Here is a 26,452-nt window from a genome sequence, read left to right on the forward strand (position 1 = left end):
TTAGTAATACAGAAGTCTCTTTTGATGAACAGTGCGCTAGGGTGAAAAATTCGAAGGTAGTCAGGAAGAAATTAAGAGAGGTTTTTGATCTGGGTGCCAAAGCAGAGGATTTCTGTTACCCAGTTGAGGAGCGACTCCCTTCAGAGCAACTCTTCGATATCAAAATCCCAGGTAATGCCCCTTTTTGCTCTAATTCCAGGTTGGGCTCTGATGATAGTCAATTATCGAGCGGTTCGCTAACTCATTCAGATATCCTGAACTGCAACAAAAGAATTCTAAACAGAGGAGTGGGGAAGGTGTCAGAAGGCTTGTGGAGATCTATGTCGAATCTAGGTATGGTTAACAATTCAAGGGAGGTTTTTAATCCAATTCAGAAAATTGTGGAGTTAGAAAATAGAGATCGTCACGAAGGGAGGAGTTCCAAGGCGAACAACTTTGTGGTTAAATGATAGTTTTATCCTTTAATATTAGAGGAGGGGGAAGCAACCTGAAAAGAAAAAGAATTGGGTTCATGAATAGAACAGGGGAAGCAGATGTCTGCTTTATTCAGGAGACCAAGTTGTCAGGTTTAAACGAGGGTACGGTTAAGGAGATGTGGGGAGATGACAGGTTTGAGTTTTCTTATCTGGACGCAATTGGGGCTTCAGGAGGGATCTTAACGATGTGGAGGAAGGATTTTTTCAAGGTCTTATTTAGTTTTAGAGGAGAGGGTTTTCTTCGGCAGTGTGTGGAGAAGGGAGGTAAGCTGATATATCTGGTAAACGTGTATGCTTCTTGCGTTAATTCGATTAGAAGGATCACGTGGAAGAAGCTGGTAGAATATAGCCATACGTTTCAACAGGGAGATTGGTGTGTCGGGGGCGATTTTAATGCTGTGTCAGCTCAAGAAGAAAGAGTGGGAGTTGCTGGGAGTAGACATAGAAAGGAGATCTCTCAGTTCCAGGAGTTCATAAATTAGATGAATTTGGTGGACACCCCAATAATAGGAGGTAAATATACTTGGTTCAACAACAATGGAAAGTCTATGAGCAGAATCGACAGATTTTTGCTTTCAGAGAGTTTCATAGAAGAATGGAAAATCGAGGGGCAATACATAGGCGCTAGGGACATCTCTGATCACGCGCCAATTTGGATTAAAAATAACAGGAAGGACTGGGGGCCGAAACCTTTCAGATTCAATAATGGTTGGTTAAAACATCCGGACAAACTTTCGTTAAGGAAGAATGGGGTAAGATTGTTGTCAAAGGGAGAGGGGATTTCTGTTTGGTTGAAAAGTTGAAGATTCTTAAGGGCAAGCTGGCTTGGTGGAACAAATTTGTTTTTGGATGGATCGACTTAAACATTAAAAGTGCGCAAAAAGAGATGAGTTTTTTAGATAACGTGTTTTCTAATTTTGCAGGTACGGTAAATGAAGAGGAGGTGAGAAGGAGGGCTAAAGTGGTGGAAGTTTTTTGAGAAAATCTGCACAAGAAGGAGAGTTTCTTAAGGCTCAAATCTCGACAGACCTGGCTTGCCGAGGGAGATAATAATACGAGATTTTTCCACTATTCTCTAAGAAGTAGGAGAAGCAAGAACAAGCTGTGTTCTATTCAATACAATGGTAGGAGGTTAGAGGAGGTGTCCGATATTAAGGAAGCTATTTTTAATCATTTCAATGGTTTCTTTTTGGAGCCGGAGCTTAATAGACCCGAGTGTTCTTTTCCTAATCTGAAATCTCTCTCTCTATGGCTGAATCTCTGGAGCTTGAAAGTCTGTTTTCTTTGGAAGAATTGAAGGAAGCTCTTTTGGAGTGTGACGGAAGCAAAAGCCCTGGACCGGACGGTTTTTCGATGGATTTCTTCAAAACGTTCAGGTTGATTATAAAGGAAGATTTGCTTAAGTTTTGTTCTGACTTTTATTCTAGAGGCAAGCTGGTCAAGTCCATCTTTTCAGCTTTCATAGCCCTCATTCCTAAAAATAAAAACCCCCAAGATCTATCGGAGTACAGACCGATTTGCTTGGTTGGAAGTCTGTACAAAATATTACCGAAAATGCTGGCTGCCAGGATCAAAAAAGTGATGGGGAGTCTTATTTCTTGCAACCAATCTGCTTTTGTACCAGGAAGGAATATGCTGGACGTTGTCTTATTGGTTAACGAGGTTATCGATTGGGCTAAACAGAATAAGTCAAGCTGTCTTCTTTTGAAAGTGGACTTCGAGAAAGCTTATGATTCTTTATCGTGGAATTTTCTGAGAGATATGCTGGTGAGGATGGGATTTGGAAAGAGGTGGTTGATGTGGATGGATGCGTGCATTTTTTCTAGTCATTTCTCTGTTCTTGTTAACGGGAGTGCCACCCGTGATTTTCGGGTCTATAGAGGATTGCGCCAAGGTGATCCGTTGTCCCCTTTCCTCTTCGTAATAGCAATGGAAGCTCTTACAGCTTTGGTTAGAAATTCTGTAGCGGTGGGTGGTTTCAAACCGTTCCAGTTTGGAAACGACGAGGGAATCGACATTCTTCAGTTTTCCGACGATACCGTAATTTTTGGGGAAGCATCTACTGCAAATCTGTGGAATCTAAAAGTCATTCTGAGAGGTTTCGAGTTAATTTCAGGGCTGAAAATTAATTTTTCTAAAAGCAGTGTCATGGGAGTGAATGTGGGAGATTGGATCCTGGATGCGGCAACAAATTTCTTAGCTTGTAAGAGAGGTACTTCTTCTTTCTTGTTTCTTGGAATTATGGTGGGAATTAATCCTAGAAATAAGAAGGTGTGGTCTAAAGTCATAGTGTTATACCCCAAAATTTGCCCGCATCATTTTTCAAGAAAACTCCAATCTGAAAATTAAGAGTCTCATATAATCATGGATTTTTATTTCAACAAATATCCTGACATATGAAATACTTAGTTTTTAGAATTTTTCTTATACAGTAATTTGGCTTGCAGTTGAATTTATTCTTACGCAAAAGCCAAATACTGTTTATTACTTCACACATGCTATTTATTTATTTACAGATAAATAGTACTGACACAATTGGTACAGAGTTAAATCTTTTTGCAGGCGCAGAATCAGGAAACTCAGACTGTACTGGTAACAAGTAGATTATTATTATCTTTTGTTTCCCACTAATTTTTGTACTATATTCCATTATTTTCAAAAAATCTTTCCAAATCTCTTTTTCAAAAAATCAAATCCTAACTTTATTCTCTACATCTCTCTTTTTCCCAAAACTATCATACACTTTCTTTCAAATCTTATTTCCACTCAAATTTTCCTTTTGTACGGAATCACATCATTCCCCAACGTCTCTATCCTTCTTTCCATTCTATAAATACCTCTCATTTTCTTCCATAAAATCTCACATCAAATTCTAATTCATCTATCAAATTTCCACTTCATAATCCATCCTTTCTTCTTCCCCGACAAAATGGCGAAGCGGTGGGAAACGTGTTTTCTTATGGTCATCACCATTGCTACGGTGATCCTGTCTTTCTTCTGTCTGCATAGCCCGGAACACTGTGGACCTGGGATGCTTATGCTCCCAATCATCTACATGTTACTATTTGTAGCATGGGTTATCAATCGTCATTCTTAAAATTTGCCGTATTTCTTATTTCTTAAATGTACCGTTTATTCGTCGTACTGTTCAATATAGTATGTAATATTTGTACTGTCAGTATCAAATGTTGTACTATTTGTCATAATATTGCTTAATTACTCAGATAATATTTTATGTGTTTTCTGCCAGTCAAATATTCATTTTTCTGTGCATTAAATGATTTTCAGGGTTATTATCGGTAATTTTGCCCGCATACAGCAAATATTAGTTATTTATTATGTCTGTGTTTTTTTTAACAAGTCATGTAAATAAACTTTCATTTTTCACATAAAACATAAAACAAAAACAACAAAAAAGAAAATTAACTTTGACTGTTGACTTTTCACTCTAACTGCTGCGTCAATACCTGAACAGTCAGTTGACAGCCAAACTGCTGGCAGTACAATTCTCAGTGTTTTGTACCATCAATCAAATCAATCTTTCACAATTCAAAATTCCAAGATTTTTGTTCTATAAGTCTTCTGAATATCACGCGATTAGCAGAGACTCAACACTGCACAAAAATCAGGTACCTTTAACTGTCTCCTACATAAACAGTCCCTGACTAGGGTTTTCTTGTTTTTACAGGAGAAACAAGTTTTTGAGAGCTCAAATGGATTCCATATACATCCATATATCTCAAAGTACCATCATACAAATTTTCAAACTTCAATTCACTCAGACGCACCGTCAGCAGCTCAAACAGTCAACAGACGACCCGTTTGACCAAAAAAGTCAACAGACAGTCAAAAATGAAATTTTTTGTCAAAGTCCATATTTTGTCAAAGGATTCATCATTTGATAATTGGATGATCATAATTCATCAAGGAAAGATCAAAAATCAACAAAACCCTAAGATTCAAAATTAGGGTTTTTGCCTGAAAAGTCAACTCAACTTTGACTGATCATAACTCTCTCATCCTTCTTCCAAAAAATTCAAACCAAAGCTCATTTTGAAGGAAATTCAATTATCTTTCAAATGCCATTGATCCCATGGTCATTGGATTCACCATTTGAAAAATATGATCAAAGACATTACAGGTCATTTTCAAAGTCAACAAAAAGACACTTTTTTCAAAAGGACACACAAGGAGCATCAAAAATCATTTTGACATGAGACCAAAGGCATTGGTCAGAGGACTCTTTGAGGTTTCCAAAAAGTGCAAGATCTCCTTCATATGACAAAAATTGAGGGATTTACACCTTGTTGAAGTTGGCTAAATTTTGGAAAATGCATGAAACCAACATTGTTCAAAATTGCATTTTTTCCAAATGGGGCCAAGTTTTTATGGTTCAAACATCTTTGCCATGTTATTATGGGCCTCCCACGACCAAGACTAAGCCCATACCATTTTTATCCATTTTTGGCTTAATTTTATCTTATTTTAAGATTAAATAAAAAGAAAAAATGGAAGGATAAAGCATAGCTTATTTTCTAAGCTAAAGTCACCAAAGATTCTTCAATTATGCAGCAAGGAAGCTGCAAGGAAAGCCTAGAGCAAAGGTGTGGAAAAATTAAGCAAGGGTTGCTTGAATTTTAAGCTTAAAAGTCAAAAATTCAACCAAGCTCATGAATGCTTCTTAGCTTATTTTTTAAGCATTCATGGCCTATAAAATAGTTCAAGACACTTCACAAAGGGAGGGGGAACAAAATCATAGCAAGCATAGCATAGAAACATACCAAAATTCTCTCAAAATTCCATAACTTTGTAATTTTCAATTTTCATATTTCCAATCAATATCAATACAAAACAATCATTCAAATCATCCTTTGAGGTCATATAGAGTAAGATTGATGCACTAAACAAGTCCCATGATGCTCTAAACACGTGTATCATAATCTTCATGCTCATAACTTCATAACTTTCGTTTTCCAAATTTTCACGTGAAACAACTTAATCTAATCTTTGATTTAAGTTCCTGACATCATTTAGAGTAGATTCAATGTAGATCATGCAAGGTTTCACGCCTCTAACACCTTCCACCATTGTTGGGTGTTTAAACTGGAGAAGCTTCGAGTTACATCTTCCATGGACTTTCAGCAAAAACTAATGCCACTAATGAATTCAGAGGGTCTTAATTAGGCTATCTGGGTTGTTTGCAACCATTTATTTTCGTGTTTATGCAGGTTTAATGAAGGAGGAAATCTGGAACCAAAAGCGTTGCCAAAACCTTGAAAAAACCGTTGCCATAGCTGTGAAGAAGATGATGAACAGTGATTGAGACCTATTGACTTCCACGCGTGCATCCCTGATTGGCTGGTCAATTTTCAGCGCCCCCTCCCTTATTTCTATTCGTCCACGCACGCATAGTGGGGCCAGCCTGACTTATCCAAAGTCTTTATGATCCCACATGATTGGTCAATGCACGTGTATCATGTTCCCTCACTTTTTCAACCATCAGATCTCCTAGTAATCTGATCCAACGCCTCAAAAACGCAGCCACACCATAACTCATCATAAGTTTCCACATCTGATTACTGCTTTATTTTATTTTCTATTTTATTTTAATTTCTTTGCAAAATTAATTAAAAATAGTTTTAAAAATCCAAAAAATACACAAAAAATATTTTTAGACTTCTAAAATAATATATTATTTTCTGAAATAAAAATATTTTATTTTTCTTCAAAATTTCAATATTTTGCATAATTAATTAGTATATAGTTATATATTTGCTTTTTAATTATTCTAACCAATCAAAAAATCATAAAAAAAATTGTTCTTTATGTTAAATATTGTTTATATATTATAAACTAATTTTGTACATATTTTGAATAATTTTATCTTTAAGTTTTAATTATTTGTATAATTATTTGCATAATTATGTTTTAATTAACTTAAATCAACTTAAATCAATTTCAAAAATTCCAAAAAAATTAGTTTTGTTTTAAAATTAATTGACAAATATTTTGTACATATTTTAAACTTAATTTCTAGGTTTACATCTATTTTCATCATTTTTCTTCATTTTAATTTAATTAATCATGCATTAATTATAATTAAAATCAATCATAAAAAATCCAAAAACATGCCTTTTATTTTTCTTGCAATTTAAATTCTTAGATAAATGTATAGGATGTCAAATTCATGTAAATAGGCTAGTTTACATTTCCTGCACAATCGATGTAATAGCGTAGATTTACTTTCCGCACTTTACATTTCCGCATTTTAATTTCCAGCAAATATAAACTGCGTGTATGTCAAAGATAAAATTGAACCGTTAGATCACTAACTTCAAAGATAAAATATCTGAATCCAATCACAATCACACTTGCACCTCTTAAGGTAATCCCTTCTCATTCTTTTCAAAATCAAAAGTCAAAATTCTACTGTTTCGAGTACAAAATCGAACCTTGCGTTTATATCCGGTGAAAGGATAGATTTTTAAAGGAAATAGGATAAAGACCTTACAACTCAGGGTAGACCTCCTAGTTTGCTTGCTCAAATCAAAACAAACAAAATTCTCATACACTGTTGTTTTTTCAAAACTTTCCAAAAAAGACAATACTTTGTATACATCCAAACACGGATTATTACAAAGTTAACGTTCTTTTCAAAAACATCTTTCGAAAGATAAACAAGCATTTTGTATACATCCACACACGGATCATTACAAAATTCAATTTACAAAAGTATTTGAAACCACATATGAGCATTCTAAAGCAATTGAAAAGTAATCGAAAAACAAGTGAGCTAAGCAAACTTAAGAGCCCATGGATAACCATGGATGCAAAGGGTGCTAACACCTTCCCTTTGTATAACCTACCCCCTTACCCAGAATTTCTTAAAGGTCTTTTTTCTGTGTCTTTTATAAACCTTTCCTTAATTGGATAAAATAAAAGGTCGGTGGCGACTCTGTGAATTTTCAAAAATGTGAAAGCATTAAGCGATAAAAAAGAGTCAGTTCACGTATCTCTACAGAACAGAGGTATGGCCCGGATTAAAAAACGGAGGTCCACAGAACTGGCGACTCTGCTGGGGAGATACTTTCAAAAAACAAAATGTTTTCAAAAGGGGTTACCTTAAGAGAATAGATCAATTCGATGTTTTCAATTGTTTGACTTGATTGCTCTATTTTTCAAAGGTTTGTTTGGGTATTTTGCTTGTGTGAAAGATTCTAACCCGAATCTCGAGATACCTTAAGTATATGACAATAGACTAAGGAAACTGTACGGCATGTACCGATACGGTTGATCTGGTAGTCATCATTAGTGCGATACTTTGGTTTATACTGATGTCCCTTGAAAACGATCAAGGAGTATATTAGGCTTCCGAAATGTCATTAAACACTAATTTGTCTTAGAACCTTTTTAGTTGAACTTGACTTATGGCCTTTTAAGTGGCTAGCTTTGAAATTGATCAAAGTTAGTTATCCTCGAGGAATATTTTGACCGGCCGCTCGAGCGCCGTATTGAGATGTTACTTCCAAGGATCATAGAACCCGAATGCTATTCTAGGACAGGTTTTAACCAACTCAACTTCAGTGGGGAGGGTATCACCTATCAGCTCCATGCAAGCCTTTAAACCTAAGGCTATTGTTTGATTTGTTTTTGTGTGCCACATGTTTGCATCATAAGCATATCATTTTTGCACCAAACACTTCAAGGATCAAAGAGTTTACCTTTGTTTTTTCAGGTAATGGCTCCCGCCACCAGAGATTACATCCGAATCAACATCTCAACGGTACCATCTGAACTAAAAGACTTGGTGTCAGAATTCCCCAGGAATGTTAAATTCACTGAAAGGCATGGTCACCTACTCCATTTGGTTACCTCAAAATTTGAAGAAGACATGATACGGGTCCTGTTCCAGTTCTTTTACCCTGAATATCATTGCTTTACCTTTCCTGATTATCAGTTGGTACCCACTTTGGAAGAATTCTCTGAACTAATTGGATTGCCTGTTCGAAATCAATTACCTTTCACTGGTTTAGAAAGGATTCCAAAACCTGAAGTCATTGCTGCTGCTTTACATCTGCGAAAACCAGAAATCGAATCCAATTGGGAAACAAAAAGTGGAGTTAAGGGTTTGCTTGCCAAGTTCTTATTGGAAAAGGCTCGACTACTGCTAGAAAACAAAAGTTATCCAGCTTTTGAGGAAGTTATGGCACTTTTGATCTATGGGTTGGTTTTATTCCCTAATCCCGACCAGTTCATAAGTGTACACATCATCAACCTTTTCCTAATCCGTAACCCGGTACCAACCTTGCTGGGAGACATTCTACATTCTCTACACACTCGTACCATAAAGAAACGAGGAACTCTCATGTGCTGTATACCACTACTGGCTAGGTGGTTTACATTTCATCTTCCCCGATCAGTGTTGAGAAATGAACAAAGAATACAATGGTCTCGCAGGATTATGTCTTTGTCTCATTCAGATATCCGGTGGAACAACTTCTTTCAAAGAGACATTACTATCATTGATCATTGTGCAGAGTACCCTAATGTGCCACTCCTTGGCATCAAAGGAGGCATCACTTACAATCCCTCTTTAGCTCTACGCCAATTCGGATATGCAAGAAGCAACGGTCCTCATGACATGATTATCCATGGCATTGTGTTTGATTACGAGAATGATTCTCATAGACACCGACGAAGGTTCATACATGCATGGGGCAGTGTCTATAGAATAGAAAGCAAAACTCTGGGGCAATGGAATTCTATTCCTATGGAACCCTACCTCAGATGGGTCCGCACTCATGCTCAGAAAATCCTTATGCCATATCCTGCTGTTCTAGCTGTGACTATTGAACCAGAGGTCGAAGGATATGAACCTCAAGTTATTTTACACCCGGACATGCCAACTGACCTAGAAGAGTTGCAAAAATCTTGGGTTCAACTCAAAGAGGAAAGAGACACCTTCAAATCATACTGTCAAGACTATGAGAGAAGGATATTGGAGCTCACCGGACAGCTTCAAGAAGAACAGCAGATCAACACATTCCTGGGGGCAAAGAGAAAGCGTCCACGGGAGACCTGAAGGATCATTTATTTTATTTCTGTCTTGTAAGCCCAAATGAGGCAAAGAAAAAAGAAGCAAAAAAAAAGAAAGAGAAATAAATTGATTAACTAACGTTTGTTTCTTCTTTAACAAATCTAAACTCTAAGATCCTTGAAACATTGCACACACATTTCACTTCATGCATTTCATATACATTTCATACATTGCATTCATATACATTGCACATACATTTCATACATTGCATACACATGGCATCCAGTCATACACATTGCATAACAGGTTCACATGACGGATTTCTCATCTCCTCGCTGTTTATTTCAGTCAGAAGAGATGGAATCCGAGACAAGCATCAAGAACCTCGAAGCACAGAATGCCCAAGTTCAAGTGGCAATTCTGGAACTGGCAAAGGGGCAACAAGAACTAAAAGCCCTGATAATCAAGAAGAAAAAGAAGCCCAAAGGATCTGTAGGCATGAGTCACCTGAAAAGGAAGATCAAAATCCCAGTCAAAAAGTTCAAAAAGCCACCGATCCCTGAAACAGTCGGTGATGATGAACAAGAAGACAATCAAAGCAACCAGGGTTCTGCTAAACCCTCTCTCTCTTCAAATGAAGAAAATGATCATTCTGGGGACGAACCGGATGATGAAAAATACCAACAGCTGGAAGACCGTATGAAAGCTATGGAGATACAAAAAATACCTGGCTTAGATTTCAATGATCTAGGGCTCATCTCGGATGTTGTTATCCCTCCAAAATTCAAAGTTCCAGTCTTTGCAAAATATGATGGGGTTTCTTGCCCGAAACTACATCTGAGATCCTATGTGAGGAAGATACAACCTCATACAACAGATAACAAATTATGGATTCACTTCTTCCAAGAAAGTCTGTCGGGTACACAACTCGAGTGGTACTACCAGCTGGAAAATACCAAGGTTCATACTTGGGAAGAATTAGCTGCTGCTTTTTACAAACAGTACCAATACAATGCTGATCTTGCGCCAACCCGTACTCAACTAAGGGGCATGTCTATGGGACCAAAAGAAAGTTTCAAAGGGTATGCACAAAAGTGGAGAGATATGGCTGGAAGGGTTCAACCACCCTTATCTGATCGCGAACTAGTTGACATGTTCATGGGCACTTTAACTGGCCCTTTCTATAGCCATTTGCTGGGAAGCTCATCATCAGGTTTCACTGACCTGATACTGACCGGAGAACGTGTCGAAAGTGGCATTCAAAATGGAAAAATTCAAATAGGTTCCTCCTCTGGTACTACAAAAAGGCCCATCAACGGGAGAAATGAGGTCAATGCAACACAAATTCAGAAAAGTCGCAAAAGTGAGCAGCATCAATCTGTAGGGGCAGTTCTGATCTCCGCATTTGCACCTCAAAAAGATCAACAGCCAAAATATACGCATCGACCAGATGCACCAAGAAGAAATTTCACCAGAATCAACATGCCAATCTCTCAGGCATTGCAGCACTTGCTAAAAGCAGATCTGATCACATTAAAAGGTCCTCCAAAGAATGTCAACACTTCCTCTCCGAATTATCGCCCTGATGCGACATGTGCCTATCACTCAAACTTTCCAGGACATGACGCAGATCACTGCTGGGCCCTGAAAAATAAAATACAAGATATGATAGATGCTGGTGAAATTGAGTTCGATCCTCCAGAAACTCCAAATGTCATCACTGCACCTATGCCAAAGCATGACAAAACTGTTAACGCTATCCTGGACACTGTTTACATCTATGATGTGAACGAATTATCAACTCCACTCTGCGAAGTCAAAGGAAAGCTAATCCGAGCTGGTTACTTCCCAGGATGTGACCCCGACTGCTTTTACTGCTCCTGCTTGCCCAATGGTTGTGAAAATCTGAGGATGGGAATTCAAAAGTGGATGGATCGCCGTATCATTATGTTTGAGAGGCTCCCTTCTATGGACGTGCTGTGCGAAGTCTTTGCAAACAGGGTGAGAATAGAAGATGCCTCAGTGATCTCCAGCTTACCATTCAAAATCTCTGCCAAGGCTCCGTTCAAAATTTCTGCTACACTCAAAGTGGCATCAGTAATCATTGCTAGTCCAAATCCATTTTCATACTCCTCAGACAAAGCTGTCCCATGGGGATATGACACTAATGTTTATGTTCATGGAGTTAAGCAGAGTACCTCGACTGAAGAGACCGCAAAGTTAACTACTCCAACTGTGAGTAATATTGTGGGTACCAGCAAGATCACGAGAAGTGGAAGAATCTTTTCACCAGAAATTTCTCCAAATGTTGCTGCCGGTCCAGTCCGAGTCCCAGTTCCTAATCAAAATGTCAACGCTCGCGGCAAAGAGCCACAAGTTGAACAAGTTCAAACCCCGGTGAAGATCACTGCTGAGGATCCATCAAAGCAAGAAATGGAGGAAATATTGAAAATCATCTGCAAGAGTGATTACAATATTGTTGAGCAACTGGGGCACACCGCTTCAAAAATCTCAATGCTATCTCTGCTAAAATATTCAGAAGCTCATGCCAAAGCCCTGATGAAGTTCCTGAAAGCTGCGCATGTGCCTCAAGAGATCTCAGTCGACCAATTTGAGAATTGTGTTGCCAATCTAACCGTGAACAATGGTCTCGGTTTCTCTGATGTGGATCTAACCCCTGCTGGAAAAAATCACAACAAAGCCTTACATATCTCCATTGAATGTAATGGCACCACTCTATCTCATGTGCTAGTAGATAACGGTTCTTCTCTGAACGTGTTACCGAAAACAGTACTAGAAAAGCTTGACTTCGAAGGAATTGTGTTACAGCCAAGTGATGTTGTGGTAAGAGCCTTTGACGGGTCAACCAGAACGGTATACGGAAAAGTGAATCTCCCAATCAGAGTAGGTTCTCAGATCTTTGATTCTATCTTTTACGTAATGGAAATTCACCCAGCCTACTCCTGTTTACTTGGACGCCCTTGGATACATGGGTCAAACGCTGTAACTTCTACCCTACATCAGAAGTTAAAATATCCAATAAAAGGAAAGATTGTCACAGTCTATGGCGAAGAGGAATATGTGGTTAGTCACCTAAGCAATTCCAAATATGTTGAGTTGGAGGACGAATTCATCGAAACTCCATACCAATCATTTGAGGTGGTCTCTCCAGATGTCTCTACCACCAAGCATATTCCTGCTACTCCAACTACAACTATGGCTTCTCTCAAAGATGCCAAAGCCGTGATTGAACAGGGTGATTGCACAGTATGGGGACAGCTTCCCGATATACCCTACAAATCTGACAAGCTAGGCCTGGGCTATGATAGTGAAAATCAAAAGAATGATCAAGGTCCTCGTTCTGGAGGATTAATGTCACACTTCGTCAGCCAAGAAGTAAACGCTATTGAAGATGAAGGAGTGTTCATGAACCATGTCATTCAGCCATATCCAGATGAAATTCCACCTATTTCCATGGGAATGTGGGACGCTGTGGAAGAACCAAACGGCGGGTATAATTATCAGTATGCCGCACCTCAGAGTTCTTATATTGCTATGGAGGACCTTACCCCGACTGGATGGGGTAATCAAATTGGAAATGACGAAAGTTTCACAAGTCCCGTCACTGAGCAATATCAAAATCCACCCAGAGAAGTATGGGACACGCTAGGAGAACCCAGCGGCAAATTTGACTATATGGTGAAATATTCCGCTCCTCCGAGCTCACAAATTGCTATGGAGGAAATTGTCCCAACTGGATGGGATGAACATTACGATGACAATTTCGCTTTCGAAGAAGCCAGGGAAATACCAAATAACGAGGGTTGCTTTCTGTCAGCATACACTCCTCATCCGGATGCACAAGTCTCTATTCAAAACATCATCCCGACTGCATGGGACGGCCTTATCGAGCATCTCGCTCAGCCAACAGAGATATCTCAGCCTGGGCTCTCGTATCCAGCAGAGTATATCCCTTATCCCGAAGGATCACCAGCTCATTTTCCCACCAATGAAATCAATGCTGTGGAAGATGAAGAAGACAACTGCAACTGGAACAGCTGGATACTCCCTGCTCACAACAGTGGATTAAACAACTGGAAAGCTGAGGATGTGATCTCCTTTGACCAGGAGTAAATGCCATTTCCTGTTTTCTTTGTGTATATTGTGCAAAGATAAAAATGGTTCCTGAACAATCGAACCATGAGCTTGAAAGCCGTGTGCCTTAGCACACTGGTCCTTCTATAAGGGCTTATCATATCATGATCATGTGCATTCAATAAAATCATGGGACGCTTGCATATTTAAATTTTGTGATCCTTTTTCTTTCTTTCTTCGCTTTCAAATAGCTATGTTTTTCTTCACACATACTCACATAACTAACTTGCAGATTCACATACACTCTGGATCCAGTCAACAACGATTCTGCTATTGCCCGTCATGACTTTGAAAATCCGATCTACCAAACTGAGGACGAAAGTGAGGAAGATTGTGAAGTGCCAAGAGAACTTGCAAGGCTGCTAGAACAAGAAGACAAGGCCATACAGCCTCACGAGGAGCCAATTGAGATCATCAACTTAGGCAGCAACGAAGAAAAGAAAGAAGTCAAAATAGGGGCTGATTTAGAACACAGCGTCAAGCAAAGACTGATTCAAATGCTGCGAGACTACGTCGAGATATTCGCCTGGTCCTATGAGGATATGCCAGGCCTTGACACAGACATTGTAGTTCATCGCCTGCCAATCAAAGAAGGTAGCATTCCAGTCAAACAGAAACTACGAAGGAGTAGGCCTGATATGTCAAAAAAGATCAAAGACGAGGTTGAAAAACAGTTCAATGCCGGATTCCTAAAAGTTGTAAGTTATCCTCCTTGGATAGCTAACATCGTGCCTGTACCTAAAAAAGACGGGAAAGTCAGAATGTGCGTGGATTACAGAGATCTGAACCGGGAAAGCCCCAAAGATGATTTCCCTTTACCACACATCGATGTACTGGTTGACAATACCGCACAATGCAAGGTATTCTCCTTTATGGACGGATTCTCAGGGTACAATCAAATCAAGATGGCACCCGAAGACATGGAAAAAACAACCTTCACAACACCCTGGGGAACCTTTTGTTACAAAGTAATGCCCTTTGGTCTGAAAAACGCAGGAGCAACCTATCAACGTGCAATGGTAGCACTATTTCATGATATGATTCATCAAGAAATAGAGGTGTATGTCGATGACATGATTGCAAAATCCAACACCGAGGAAGAACATCTGGGTCATTTACACAAGTTGTTTGACAGACTCAAGAAATACAAGTTGCGACTGAACCCAAATAAGTGTACCTTTGGAGTAAGATCCGGCAAACTCTTAGGTTTCATCGTCAGCAGCAAAGGTATTGAGGTTGATCCTGCCAAGGTTAAAGCCATTCAAGAAATGCCTATACCTCGTACCGAGAAACAAGTCAGAGGATTCTTGGGACGTCTAAATTACATCGCCCGATTTATTGCCCACATGACTACTACTTGTGTGCCGATCTTCAAATTGTTGAAGAAAGATCAAGTGGAAAGGTGGAATGACAAATGCCAGTTAGCCTTTGACAAAATCAAAGAATATCTCCAAAAACCTCCAATCTTGTTGCCACCTGTGGAAGGCAGACCTCTGATAATGTACCTAACTGTGTTAGAAGACTCAATGGGGTGTGTACTAGGACAACATGACGAATCCGGCCGAAAGGAGCATGCAATCTACTATCTTAGCAAAAAGTTTGCCGATTGTGAAACAAGATACTCACTACTCGAAAAAACTTGTTGTGCCTTAGCTTGGGCAGCTCGCCGACTAAGACAGTACATGCTAAATCACACCACTTTCCTAATCTCCAAGATGGATCCCATCAAATACGTGTTCGAAAAACCTGCTCTCTCTGGAAGAATAGCGAGATGGCAAATGATCTTAACAGAATATGACATTCAATACACTTCACAAAAAGCAATCAAAGGAAGTGTGGTGGCTGATCATCTGGCTCATCAAGCAGTGGATGATTATCAAGCATTGAACTTTGACTTCCCAGACGAAGACATTATGCTAGTCAATGACTACAAACAATCAGGACCAGAAGAAGGACCCGAGCCAGGATCCCGGTGGACTATGGTTTTTGACGGAGCTTCTAATGCACTTGGCAATGGCATCGGAGCTGTGATCATTTCCCCCGCAGGAAGTTACACACCGTTCACTACCAGATTATGCTTCAATTGCACTAACAATATAGCCGAATACGAAGCATGTATTCTGGGTCTCAAAGCTGCAATCGATCTAAGAATCAAATTCCTGGAAGTATACGGAGACTCGGCCTTGGTAATCTACCAAGTCAAAGGGGAATGGGACACGAAGCACCCGAATCTAATTCCTTACAAAGAATATGTGCTGAGTTTGATTCCTTACTTCGAAGAAATCACTTTCGAACACATCCCACGCGAGGAAAATCAACTAGCTGATGCTTTAGCTACCATGTCATCCATGTTCAAAGTCAGGTGGGACAACGAGGCGCCTATGATCACCATTTACAGGCAAGATGAACCATCCTATTGCAATGAGGTCAATACCGAAGGAACCAAAGAAAAACCATGGTTCCATGAAGTAAAAAGATATCTCGAAACTCAGGAGTACCCTGAAGGGGCATCCATTAACGACAGAAAGTTTCTAAGGAGATTTGCTGCCAAATTCTTTCTAAGCAATGGAACCCTATACAAAGCAACCATGACTCGACTTTACTTCGCTGTGTAAACGAGAAGGAAGCAGAACAGATCATGAAAGAAATACACAATGGTGCCTTCGGTACTCATTCCAGTGGACATACAATGGCTAAAAAGATCCTGAGAGCAGGTTATTACTGGTCTACCATGGAAACAGACTGCCATCATCACTCCCGAACATGTCACAAATGCCAGATATACGCTGACAAAGTACATGTACCTCCAGTTCCATTAAGCGTCCTGACGGCCCCTTGGCCTTTTGCAATGTGGGGTATTGATATGATTGGAGAAATCAAACCTACTGCCTCCAACGGACATCGCTTTATCCTGGTCGCTATTGACTACTTCACAAAGTGGGTAGAAGCAGCTTCATTTGCTTCTGTTACCAAGAATGTGGTGGCCCGGTTTATCAAATACAATCTCATTTGTCGGTACGGCATCCCTGAACGGATTATCACGGACAATGGCACAAATCTAAACAACAGAATGATTACTGAACTTTGCACACAGTTCAAGATCAAGCATCATAATTCCTCTCCATATCGACCAAAGATGAACGGCGCGGTGGAAGCTGCCAACAAGAATATCAAGAAAATCATACAAAAAATGACAGTAACCTACAAAGACTGGCATGAGATGTTGCCTTTTGCTCTTCATGGTTATCGCACATCTGCGCGTACTTCAACAGGGGCAACTCCATTCTCCTTAGTTTATGGTATGGAGGCAGTTCTTCCAATTGAAATTCAGATTCCTTCCCTAAGGATTATGAAAGAAGCCAATCTAGACGAAGACGATTGGATTCAAACACGGTTGGACCAGATAAACTTGATTGATGAGAAAAGGCTCGCAGCCATTTGTCATGGTCAGCTATACCAAAAGCGTATGATCAAAGCCTTCAACAAAAAAGTCAAAAGTCAAGCATACCAAACTGGTGGCTTGGTTGTCAAACGCATCATCTTACCACAAGGTGATCCCAGAGGCAAATGGACTCCCACCTACGAGGGACCATTCATAATCAAGAAAATATTCTCCGGCGGCGCCATGTTGCTTACCACCATGGATGGTGAGGATTTCCCACATCCTGTGAATGCTGACATAGTCAAAAAATACTTCTCCTAAAAAGAAAAAACAGCTCGCTAAGTTGAAAACCTGAAAGGGCAACTTAGGCAAAAAATGAGCGTCTCGGTGGATTGAAAACCCGAAAGGGCGGTCCAGGCAAAAGTTAGAGACTAAACAAATACTATCCCGGTAGGCTGAAAACCTGAAAGGGCAGCCTAGGCAAAAGTTAGGGAATGAAGCATACAATTATGTTCCGTTCAGCTGCCTACTCCCCATCAAGATTCAACACCTCAAAGACACCGATCAGTCCAATCACTTTCTTCCAACAAGTGAGGGATGAGATGCTCGAAGACAGATTGGCAATAGCAGAGTTGAAACTTGACTGGATTGTTTTCACATAGCTATCTATCTTTATAAATATTTTCCAAAACTTTCTGACAGTTTCCTACTTCTAGGATTGTTGTCTCCCTGTGCTAATCCGCCTATCATGGCTCTTTTTCAAAAATCAATGCAGCTTAGGCTCAAAAATCACCATTTTCACTTCTTCTGTTTAAATACGTAAGCGTCCCAATGATAATTTTGAATGAACATGTGCATTTGAATATGATTGATGTTTACCAGGAAAAACAGGAATAGCATTCAGGAAATGTCCCAATTATCTGGACATCATCCCATCAGAAGAAAATCCCCAAGGGAAGCGCATTTCTCAGCAAATTCCTCAAAAAGATTTTCTCTTCAAAAGAAGTCTTATCCCCCAGCAGGGTTGTTCCAGATTACTATCTTCAGAAGGTGTGATCCCCGCACCCGGACTTAGTCAGATAGTGCATCGGAGGATTATGCATCTTCCTCATTCCCATTTGAAAGGGCATCAGAATTTCCAGCTACCTTTCATTCCCAAGAGATATTCAAAGATCCTTCAATAGGATACCAGGGTTCTCAAAGAATTTCCCCAGCCGAGGGTACTCAAACAAGACAAAAGATCATCAACGATCACAATATAGTCATATCCAGATGACTGGCGGAAATTTATTTTCCCAAAATAGAAGCTTGACATCACATTCATACATTCATACATTCATACATCATATTCATACATCATGCATCATGCGCATATTCATACACAACATCCCATGCATATTTCTCCGGGAATATCTCACATTTACATGCATCATAAACATTGCATATCACTAACTTGATTTTTCAGGTAGACGGATATCTTCAACAAAGATGTTCTCAATCACATGCAGTGTTCACCTGAATTCCATGAACGGTTCTCTCTGATCACTTATCAAACTCAAAAACAAACATTACAGATCAAAGCGATACCTCATACGGTTCCAAAACGATCTAGCATCACAGATCTAAAGCGATACCTCAGACGGTTCCAGAACGATCTAACATTGCAGATCTAAAGCGATACCTCAGACGGTTCCAGAACGATCTAACGTTGCAGATCTAAAGCGATACCTCAGACGGTTCCACAATGATCAGCTTCCAAAATCTAAATCGGAAAAACTTTGGACAAGTTCCGTAACGATTATCTTCCAAGACTTAAAGCGGCAACCTTGGACGGTTCCGAAACAGTCAACACAGAGACTTTCAAATCCTTCATCAAGATATAATCAATGGATTCATTCTGATGAACAAACCATCAACACATTTACCAGGTGGCATCTGAAAGCCCATCTCAAGTAATGTTTCAATCTGCCAACAACATTTCACAGACGACATTCAAATGCAACTTCCAACATCTCTTCTGATCAAGGTAAGTGCAAATTTTCAAGGCATCTAAATATTCAATCATCTTCTACCTTCAGATTTCAGACAATCTCTTCAGGTTTAAGAAGATTGAATAGGGGCAACTGTTATACCCCAAAATTTGCCCGCATCATTTTTCAAGAAAACTCCAATCTGAAAATTAAGAGTCTCATATAATCATGGATTTTTATTTCAACAAATATCCTGACATATGAAATACTTAGTTTTTAGAATTTTTCTTATACAGTAATTTGGCTTGCAGTTGAATTTATTCTTACGCAAAAGCCAAATACTGTTTATTACTTCACACATGCTATTTATTTATTTACAGATAAATAGTACTGACACAATTGGTACAGAGTTAAATCTTTTTGCAGGCGCAGAATCAGGAAACTCAGACTGTACTGGTAACAAGTAGATTATTATTATCTTTTGTTTCCCACTAATTTTTGTACTATATTCCATTATTTTCAAAAAATCTTTCCAAATCTCTTTTTCAAAAAATCAAATCCTAACTTTATTCTCTACATCTCTCTTTTTCCCAAAACTATCATACACTTTCTTTCAAATCTTATTTCCACTCAAATTTTCCTTTTGTACGGAATCACATCATTCCCCAACGTCTCTATCCTTCTTTCCATTCTATAAATACCTCTCATTTTCTTCCATAAAATCTCACATCAAATTCTAATTCATCTATCAAATTTCCACTTCATAATCCATCCTTTCTTCTTCCCCGACAAAATGGCGAAGCGGTGGGAAACGTGTTTTCTTATGGTCATCACCATTGCTACGGTGATCCTGTCTTTCTTCTGTCTGCATAGCCCGGAACACTGTGGACCTGGGATGCTTATGCTCCCAATCATCTACATGTTACTATTTGTAGCATGGGTTATCAATCGTCATTCTTAAAATTTGCCGTATTTCTTATTTCTTAAATGTACCGTTTATTCGTCGTACTGTTCAATATAGTATGTAATATTTGTACTGTCAGTATCAAATGTTGTACTATTTGTCATAATATTTCTTAATTACTCAGATAATATTTTATGTGTTTTCTGCCAGTCAAATATTCATTTTTCTGTGCATTAAATGATTTTCAGGGTTATTATCGGTAATTTTGCCCGCATACAGCAAATATTAGTTATTTATTATGTCTGTGTTTTTTTTAACAAGTCATGTAAATAAACTTTCATTTTTCACATAAAACATAAAACAAAAACAACAAAAAAGAAAATTAACTTTGACTGTTGACTTTTCACTCTAACTGCTGCGTCAATACCTGAACAGTCAGTTGACAGCCAAACTGCTGGCAGTACAATTCTCAGTGTTTTGTACCATCAATCAAATCAATCTTTCACAATTCAAAATTCCAAGATTTTTGTTCCAGAAGTCTTCTGAATATCACGCGATTAGCAGAGACTCAACACTGCACAAAAATCAGGTACATTTAACTGTCTCCTACATAAACAGTCCCTGACTAGGGTTTTCTTGTTTTTACAGGAGAAACAAGTTTTTGAGAGCTCAAATGGATTTCATATACATCCATATATCTCAAAGTACCATCATACAAATTTTCAAACTTCAATTCACTCAGACGCACCGTCAGCAGCTCAAACAGTCAACAGACGACCCGTTTGACCAAAAAAGTCAACAGACAGTCAAAAATGAAATTTTTTGTCAAAGTCCATATTTTGTCAAAGGATTCATCATTTGATCATTGGATGATCATAATTCATCAAGGAAAGATCAAAAATCAACAAAACCCTAAGATTCAAAATTAGGGTTTTTGCCTGAAAAGTCAACTCAACTTTGACTGATCATAACTCTCTCATCCTTCATCCAAAAAATTCAAACCAAAGCTCATTTTGAAGGAAATTCAATTATCTTTCAAATGCCATTGATCCCATGGTCATTGGATTCACCATTTGAAAAATATGATCAAAGACATTACAGGTCATTTTCAAAGTCAACAAAAAGACACTTTTTTCAAAAGGACACACAAGGAGCATCAAAAATCATTTTGACATGAGACCAAAGGCATTGGTTAGAGGACTCTTTGAGGTTTCCAAAAAGTGCAAGATCTCCTTCATATGACAAAAATTGAGGGATTTACACCTTGTTGAAGTTGGCTAAATTTTGGAAAATGCATGAAACCAACATTGTTCAAAATTGCATTTTTTCCAAATGGGGCCAAGTTTTTATGGTTCAAACATCTTTTCCATGTTATTATGGGCCTCCCACGACCAAGACTAAGCCCATACCATTTTTATCCATTTTTGGCTTAATTTTATCTTTTTTTAAGATTAAATAAAAAGAAAAAATGGAAGGATAAAGCATAGCTTATTTTCTAAGCTAAAGTCACCATAGATTCTTCAATTATGCAGCAAGGAAGCTGCAAGGAAAGCCTAGAGCAAAGGTGTGGAAAAATTAAGCAAGGGTTGCTTGAATTTTAAGCTTAAAAGTCAAAAATTCAACCAAGCTCATGAATGCTTCTTAGCTTATTTTTTAAGCACTCATGGCCTATAAAATAGTTCAAGACACTTCACAAAGGGAGGGGGAACGAAATCATAGCAAGCATAGCATAGAAACATACCAAAATTCTCTCAAAATTCCATAACTTTGTAATTTTCAATTTTCATATTTCCAATCAATATCAATACAAAACAATCATTCAAATCATCCTTTGAGGTCATATAGAGTAAGATTGATGCACTAAACAAGTCCCATGATGCTCTAAACACGTGTATCATAATCTTCATGCTCATAACTTCATAACTTTCGTTTTCCAAATTTTCACGTGAAACAACTTAATCTAATCTTTGATTTAAGTTCCTGACATCATTTAGAGTAGATTCAATGTAGATCATGCAAGGTTTCACGCCTCTAACACCTTCCACCATTGTTGGGTGTTTAAACTGGAGAAGCTTCGAGTTACATCTTCCATGGACTTTCAGCAAAAACTAATGCCACTAATGAATTCAGAGGGTCTTAATTAGGCTATCTGGGTTGTTTGCAACCATTTATTTTCGTGTTTATGCAGGTTTAATGAAGGAGGAAATCTGGAACCAAAAGCGTTGCCAAAACCTTGAAAAAACCGTTGCCATAGCTGTGAAGAAGATGATGAACAGTGATTGAGACCTATTGACTTCCACGCGTGCATCCCTGATTGGCTGGTCAATTTTCAGTGCCCCCTCCCTTATTTCTATTCGTCCACGCACGCATAGTGGGGCCAGCCTGACTTATCCAAAGTCTTTATGATCCCACATGATTGGTCAATGCACGTGTATCATGTTCCCTCACTTTTTCAACCATCAGATCTCCTAGTAATCTGATCCAACGCCTCAAAAACGCAGCCACACCATAACTCATCATAAGTTTCCACATCTGATTACTGCTTTATTTTATTTTCTATTTTATTTTAATTTCTTTGCAAAATTAATTAAAAATAGTTTTAAAAATCCAAAAAATACACAAAAAATATTTTTAGACTTCTAAAATAATATATTATTTTCTGAAATAAAAATATTTTATTTTTCTTCAAAATTTCAATATTTTGCATAATTAATTAGTATATATTTATATATTTGCTTTTTAATTATTCTAACCAATCAAAAAATCATAAAAAAAATTGTTCTTTATGTTAAATATTGTTTATATATTATAAACTAATTTTGTACATATTTTGAATAATTTTATCTTTAAGTTTTAATTATTTGTATAATTATTTGCATAATTATGTTTTAATTAACTTAAATCAACTTAAATCAATTTCAAAAATTCCAAAAAAATTAGTTTTGTTTTAAAATTAATTGACAAATATTTTGTACATATTTTAAACTTAATTTCTAGGTTTAAATCTATTTTCATCATTTTTCTTCATTTTAATTTAATTAATCATGCATTAATTATAATTAAAATCAATCATAAAAAATCCAAAAACATGCCTTTTATTTTTCTTGCAATTTAAATTCCTAGATAAATGTATAGGATGTCAAATTCATGTAAATAGGCTAGTTTACATTTCCTGCACAATCGATGTAATAGCGTAGATTTACTTTCCGCACTTTACATTTCCGCATTTTAATTTCCAGCAAATATAAACTGCGTGTATGTCAAAGATAAAATTGAACCGTTAGATCACTAACTTCAAAAATAAAATATCTGAATCCAATCACAATCACACTTGCACCTCTTAAGGTAATCCCTTCTCATTCTTTTCAAAATCAAAAGTCAAAATTCTACTGTTTCGAGTACAAAATCGAACCTTGCGTTTATATCCGGTGAAAGGATAGATTTTTAAAGGAAATAGGATAAAGACCTTACAACTCAGGGTAGACCTCCTAGTTTGCTTGCTCAAATCAAAACAAACAAAATTCTCATACACTGTTGTTTTTTCAAAACTTTCCAAAAAAGACAATACTTTGTATACATCCAAACACGGATTATTACAAAGTTAACGTTCTTTTCAAAAACATCTTTCGAAAGATAAACAAGCATTTTGTATACATCCACACACGGATCATTACAAAATTCAATTTACAAAAGTATTTGAAACCACATATGAGCATTCTAAAGCAATTGAAAAGTAATCGAAAAACAAGTGAGCTAAGCAAACTTAAGAGCCCATGGATAACCATGGATGCAAAGGGTGCTAACACCTTCCCTTTGTATAACCTACCCCCTTACCCAGAATTTCTTAAAGGTCTTTTTTCTGTGTCTTTTATAAACCTTTCCTTAATTGGATAAAATAAAAGGTCGGTGGCGACTCTGTGAATTTTCAAAAATGTGAAAGCATTAAGCGATAAAAAAGAGTCAGTTCACGTATCTCTACAGAACAGAGGTATGGCCCGGATTAAAAAACGGAGGTCCACACATAGACAATTTTAAGAAAAGGTTGGATTCTTGGAAGGGTCGGAATATTTCTATAGGAGGTCGGGTGACGCTCATAAACGCGGTGCTAAATGCTATTCCTTCCTATACGCTTTCTTTTTATAAAGCTCCGATTAAAGTTTTGAATCAAATTAGAGGAATCCAACGTAATTTCTTGTGGAGTGGAAAAGCAAACAAGAGGAGTATTAACTGGGTGAAGTGGGAAACGATTTGCAAGCCAAAGGATAAAAGGGGATTAGGAGTTAGAGACGTCGGAGATTTCAACAGAGCGCTCCTACTAAAGTGGAAATGGAGGCTTTTGAAGGATGATGGGGCGGTTTGGAAGGATTTTGTGCAGTGGAGGTATAAGAATAGTAGGCTTAAAGTGTTCCTGCCAGCGGGTGAAGGTGTAAATGCGAAAGATTCGAAATGGTGGCGTGATGTTCTTTCCATTGATATTTTAAGGGACAACTCGGAAGAAGGTTTCAGCTCCTGTGTTAAATGTATAGTTAATAATGGTTGTAGCATTTCTTTTTGGTATAGCAATTGGTTGGGAAATCAATCGCTCCGTTTATCTTTCCCGGTTTTGTTTGATCTCTCAACCAATAGATATGCAGCAGTTGGGGATATTGTGGAGTGGGAAAATGGCATACAAAGATGGAATTTTGAAAACCTTTTCGATTCTGGCTCCTTTTTGCAGGTTATTAATACAATAGGAGGACTGCAGGCGGCTTCATGGCAGCAATTCTTGGATGACGTTAACGCGTTTTCGCTGGTTTCATCAGCTGAGGACAGTTTCGTGTGGTTACCCAGGCATGATGGTGTTTTTTCTGTTGCAGGCGTGGTTGTTCTGCAAGAGGAGCATAAGGAGTTTGCTTGGGGTTCTGATGTTATTAGTAGGCTAAGCATTATGTGGAAATCGTCTATCCCGCTAAAAATTAAAATATTTGCTTGGAGGTTGTTGATTTCTAGGCTGCCTTTGAAAGATATGTTGGTCCATAGAGGGATGGCAGCGAACATCATAGATCCTATTTGCCCTTTTTGTAACAATATTCATGAGGAATCCTTGGACCATTTGTTCTTCTTGTGTCAAGCTTCTAAGAATATTTGGGACAAGGTTCTAGGGTGGATTGGTTTTAGTTCAGGTTATTTTCGGGAGGAGTTTTTGGGCTTAGACGATATTCAAATTAAGGTGTCAAATTCTCATATTCGGAACAAAGTTAATATCATCTGGTTGTCGACTATGTGGAGCTTATGGCTTATGAGGAATGATTTTGTCTTCAACAACATTCCATTCAGCTTTGAGACGGTGTTTAACAGAATAGTGTTTCTGTCGTGGAGGTGGTCGGAATGTAGTTTTTTGATTCCTAGATCTAGTTTCTATGATTGGTATAAGTTACCCTTTTAGTGTTCTTGTCCTATATTTTTTCTTTCCCGTTTGTAAGGGTTGCACCCCTAGTGCGTTTTCCTTTCAATCAATTGCTTATTGAAAAAAAAAAGTTGCTTTCTATTTCTTGTAAAAAAAATCCTTCAAAATGTTGGCGTAGTAGTCTGACATTTATTCAAGAGTACAACAAAAGGAATGTTGACCTTCAATTTTGTAAAAATATCTTTGAATTTCTTAAGTTGTCCATTTTTTTAATATTTCTTTTTCCACTCCCCTTATTTTAATTTCCTCATCTTTCTCTTTTGTTTCACTTTTTTCTAAGAATGATGATTCATTAAATTGGATTCTTCAATTTTGTTCCTATTAAGGTATTTTGTTATAATCAATCTACCATCAGCATTTCTAAGAAACCACTTCATCATGACAGATTAAACATGTTGAGATCATGGTTTTAAATTGTAGTCAGTAATTGTAATTGCGGCCGCAATATTGTTGAGGCGGTACACTACAGGAAATCCATTGTATAGCCATGGATATTTGCCATGGGTAAAACCCCTAACTAATAAATAACGTTGTTTGGGGTTAAGCCCCTCGTAATGCACAAACTTTAAAAAAATAAAAAATAAATTATGTTGTATGGATTTACCCCTCGGAAATATTAGAGAGATAAAATTTTGTATTTTTTAAAAAATACATTGCGAGGGGTACCCCCAAGCAACTGAAAAGGTAAAGTATTATTTTATCAGTGGTCAGATAAAGTAGACATTTGCCAGGGGTAACCCCAAGCAAATTGAAAAAGTATTCCCATCCAATGTTGTAAGAATTGAGATCTTACATAAGATCGGGAGAGGACATTAAGATCGGTGGAGGTGATTGAGATCGCAAGATCGTGAGATTCTACGATCTGGATCGCGATCTTGACAACATTGGTCCCATCCATTAATTGTGACAGACTGGCGTGCCAAATTTGTGTTTTCAAAGCGGAACATTTGTAGCAGACTGGCGTGCCAATTTGACACGGGAGCCCCATCAACAACTACATTTATTACCCACCTCTCTCAATCTAGTATATTACATCTCTTCTTCCTCTCAACTTTTACTAAAATTTTGAAAACCATTTTCCC

General features: G+C 37.9%; 1 protein-coding gene across 1 annotated transcript; it reads left to right on the plus strand.

Annotated features, from left to right (window-relative positions):
- The first annotated feature begins 1,724 nt into the window (after window positions 1-1,724).
- On the plus strand, window positions 1,725-25,349 carry LOC131650805 (uncharacterized). Its single transcript, XM_058920516.1, has 2 exons — window positions 1,725-2,688; window positions 24,070-25,349. Exons 1-2 carry the CDS (start codon window positions 1,725-1,727, stop codon window positions 25,347-25,349), a joined length of 2,244 nt encoding a protein of 747 aa, XP_058776499.1.
- The last annotated feature ends 1,103 nt before the right edge of the window (window positions 25,350-26,452 follow it).

This window comes from Vicia villosa, linkage group LG2 (assembly GCF_029867415.1).
Source record: "Vicia villosa cultivar HV-30 ecotype Madison, WI linkage group LG2, Vvil1.0, whole genome shotgun sequence".
Taxonomy (NCBI): domain Eukaryota; kingdom Viridiplantae; phylum Streptophyta; class Magnoliopsida; order Fabales; family Fabaceae; genus Vicia; species Vicia villosa.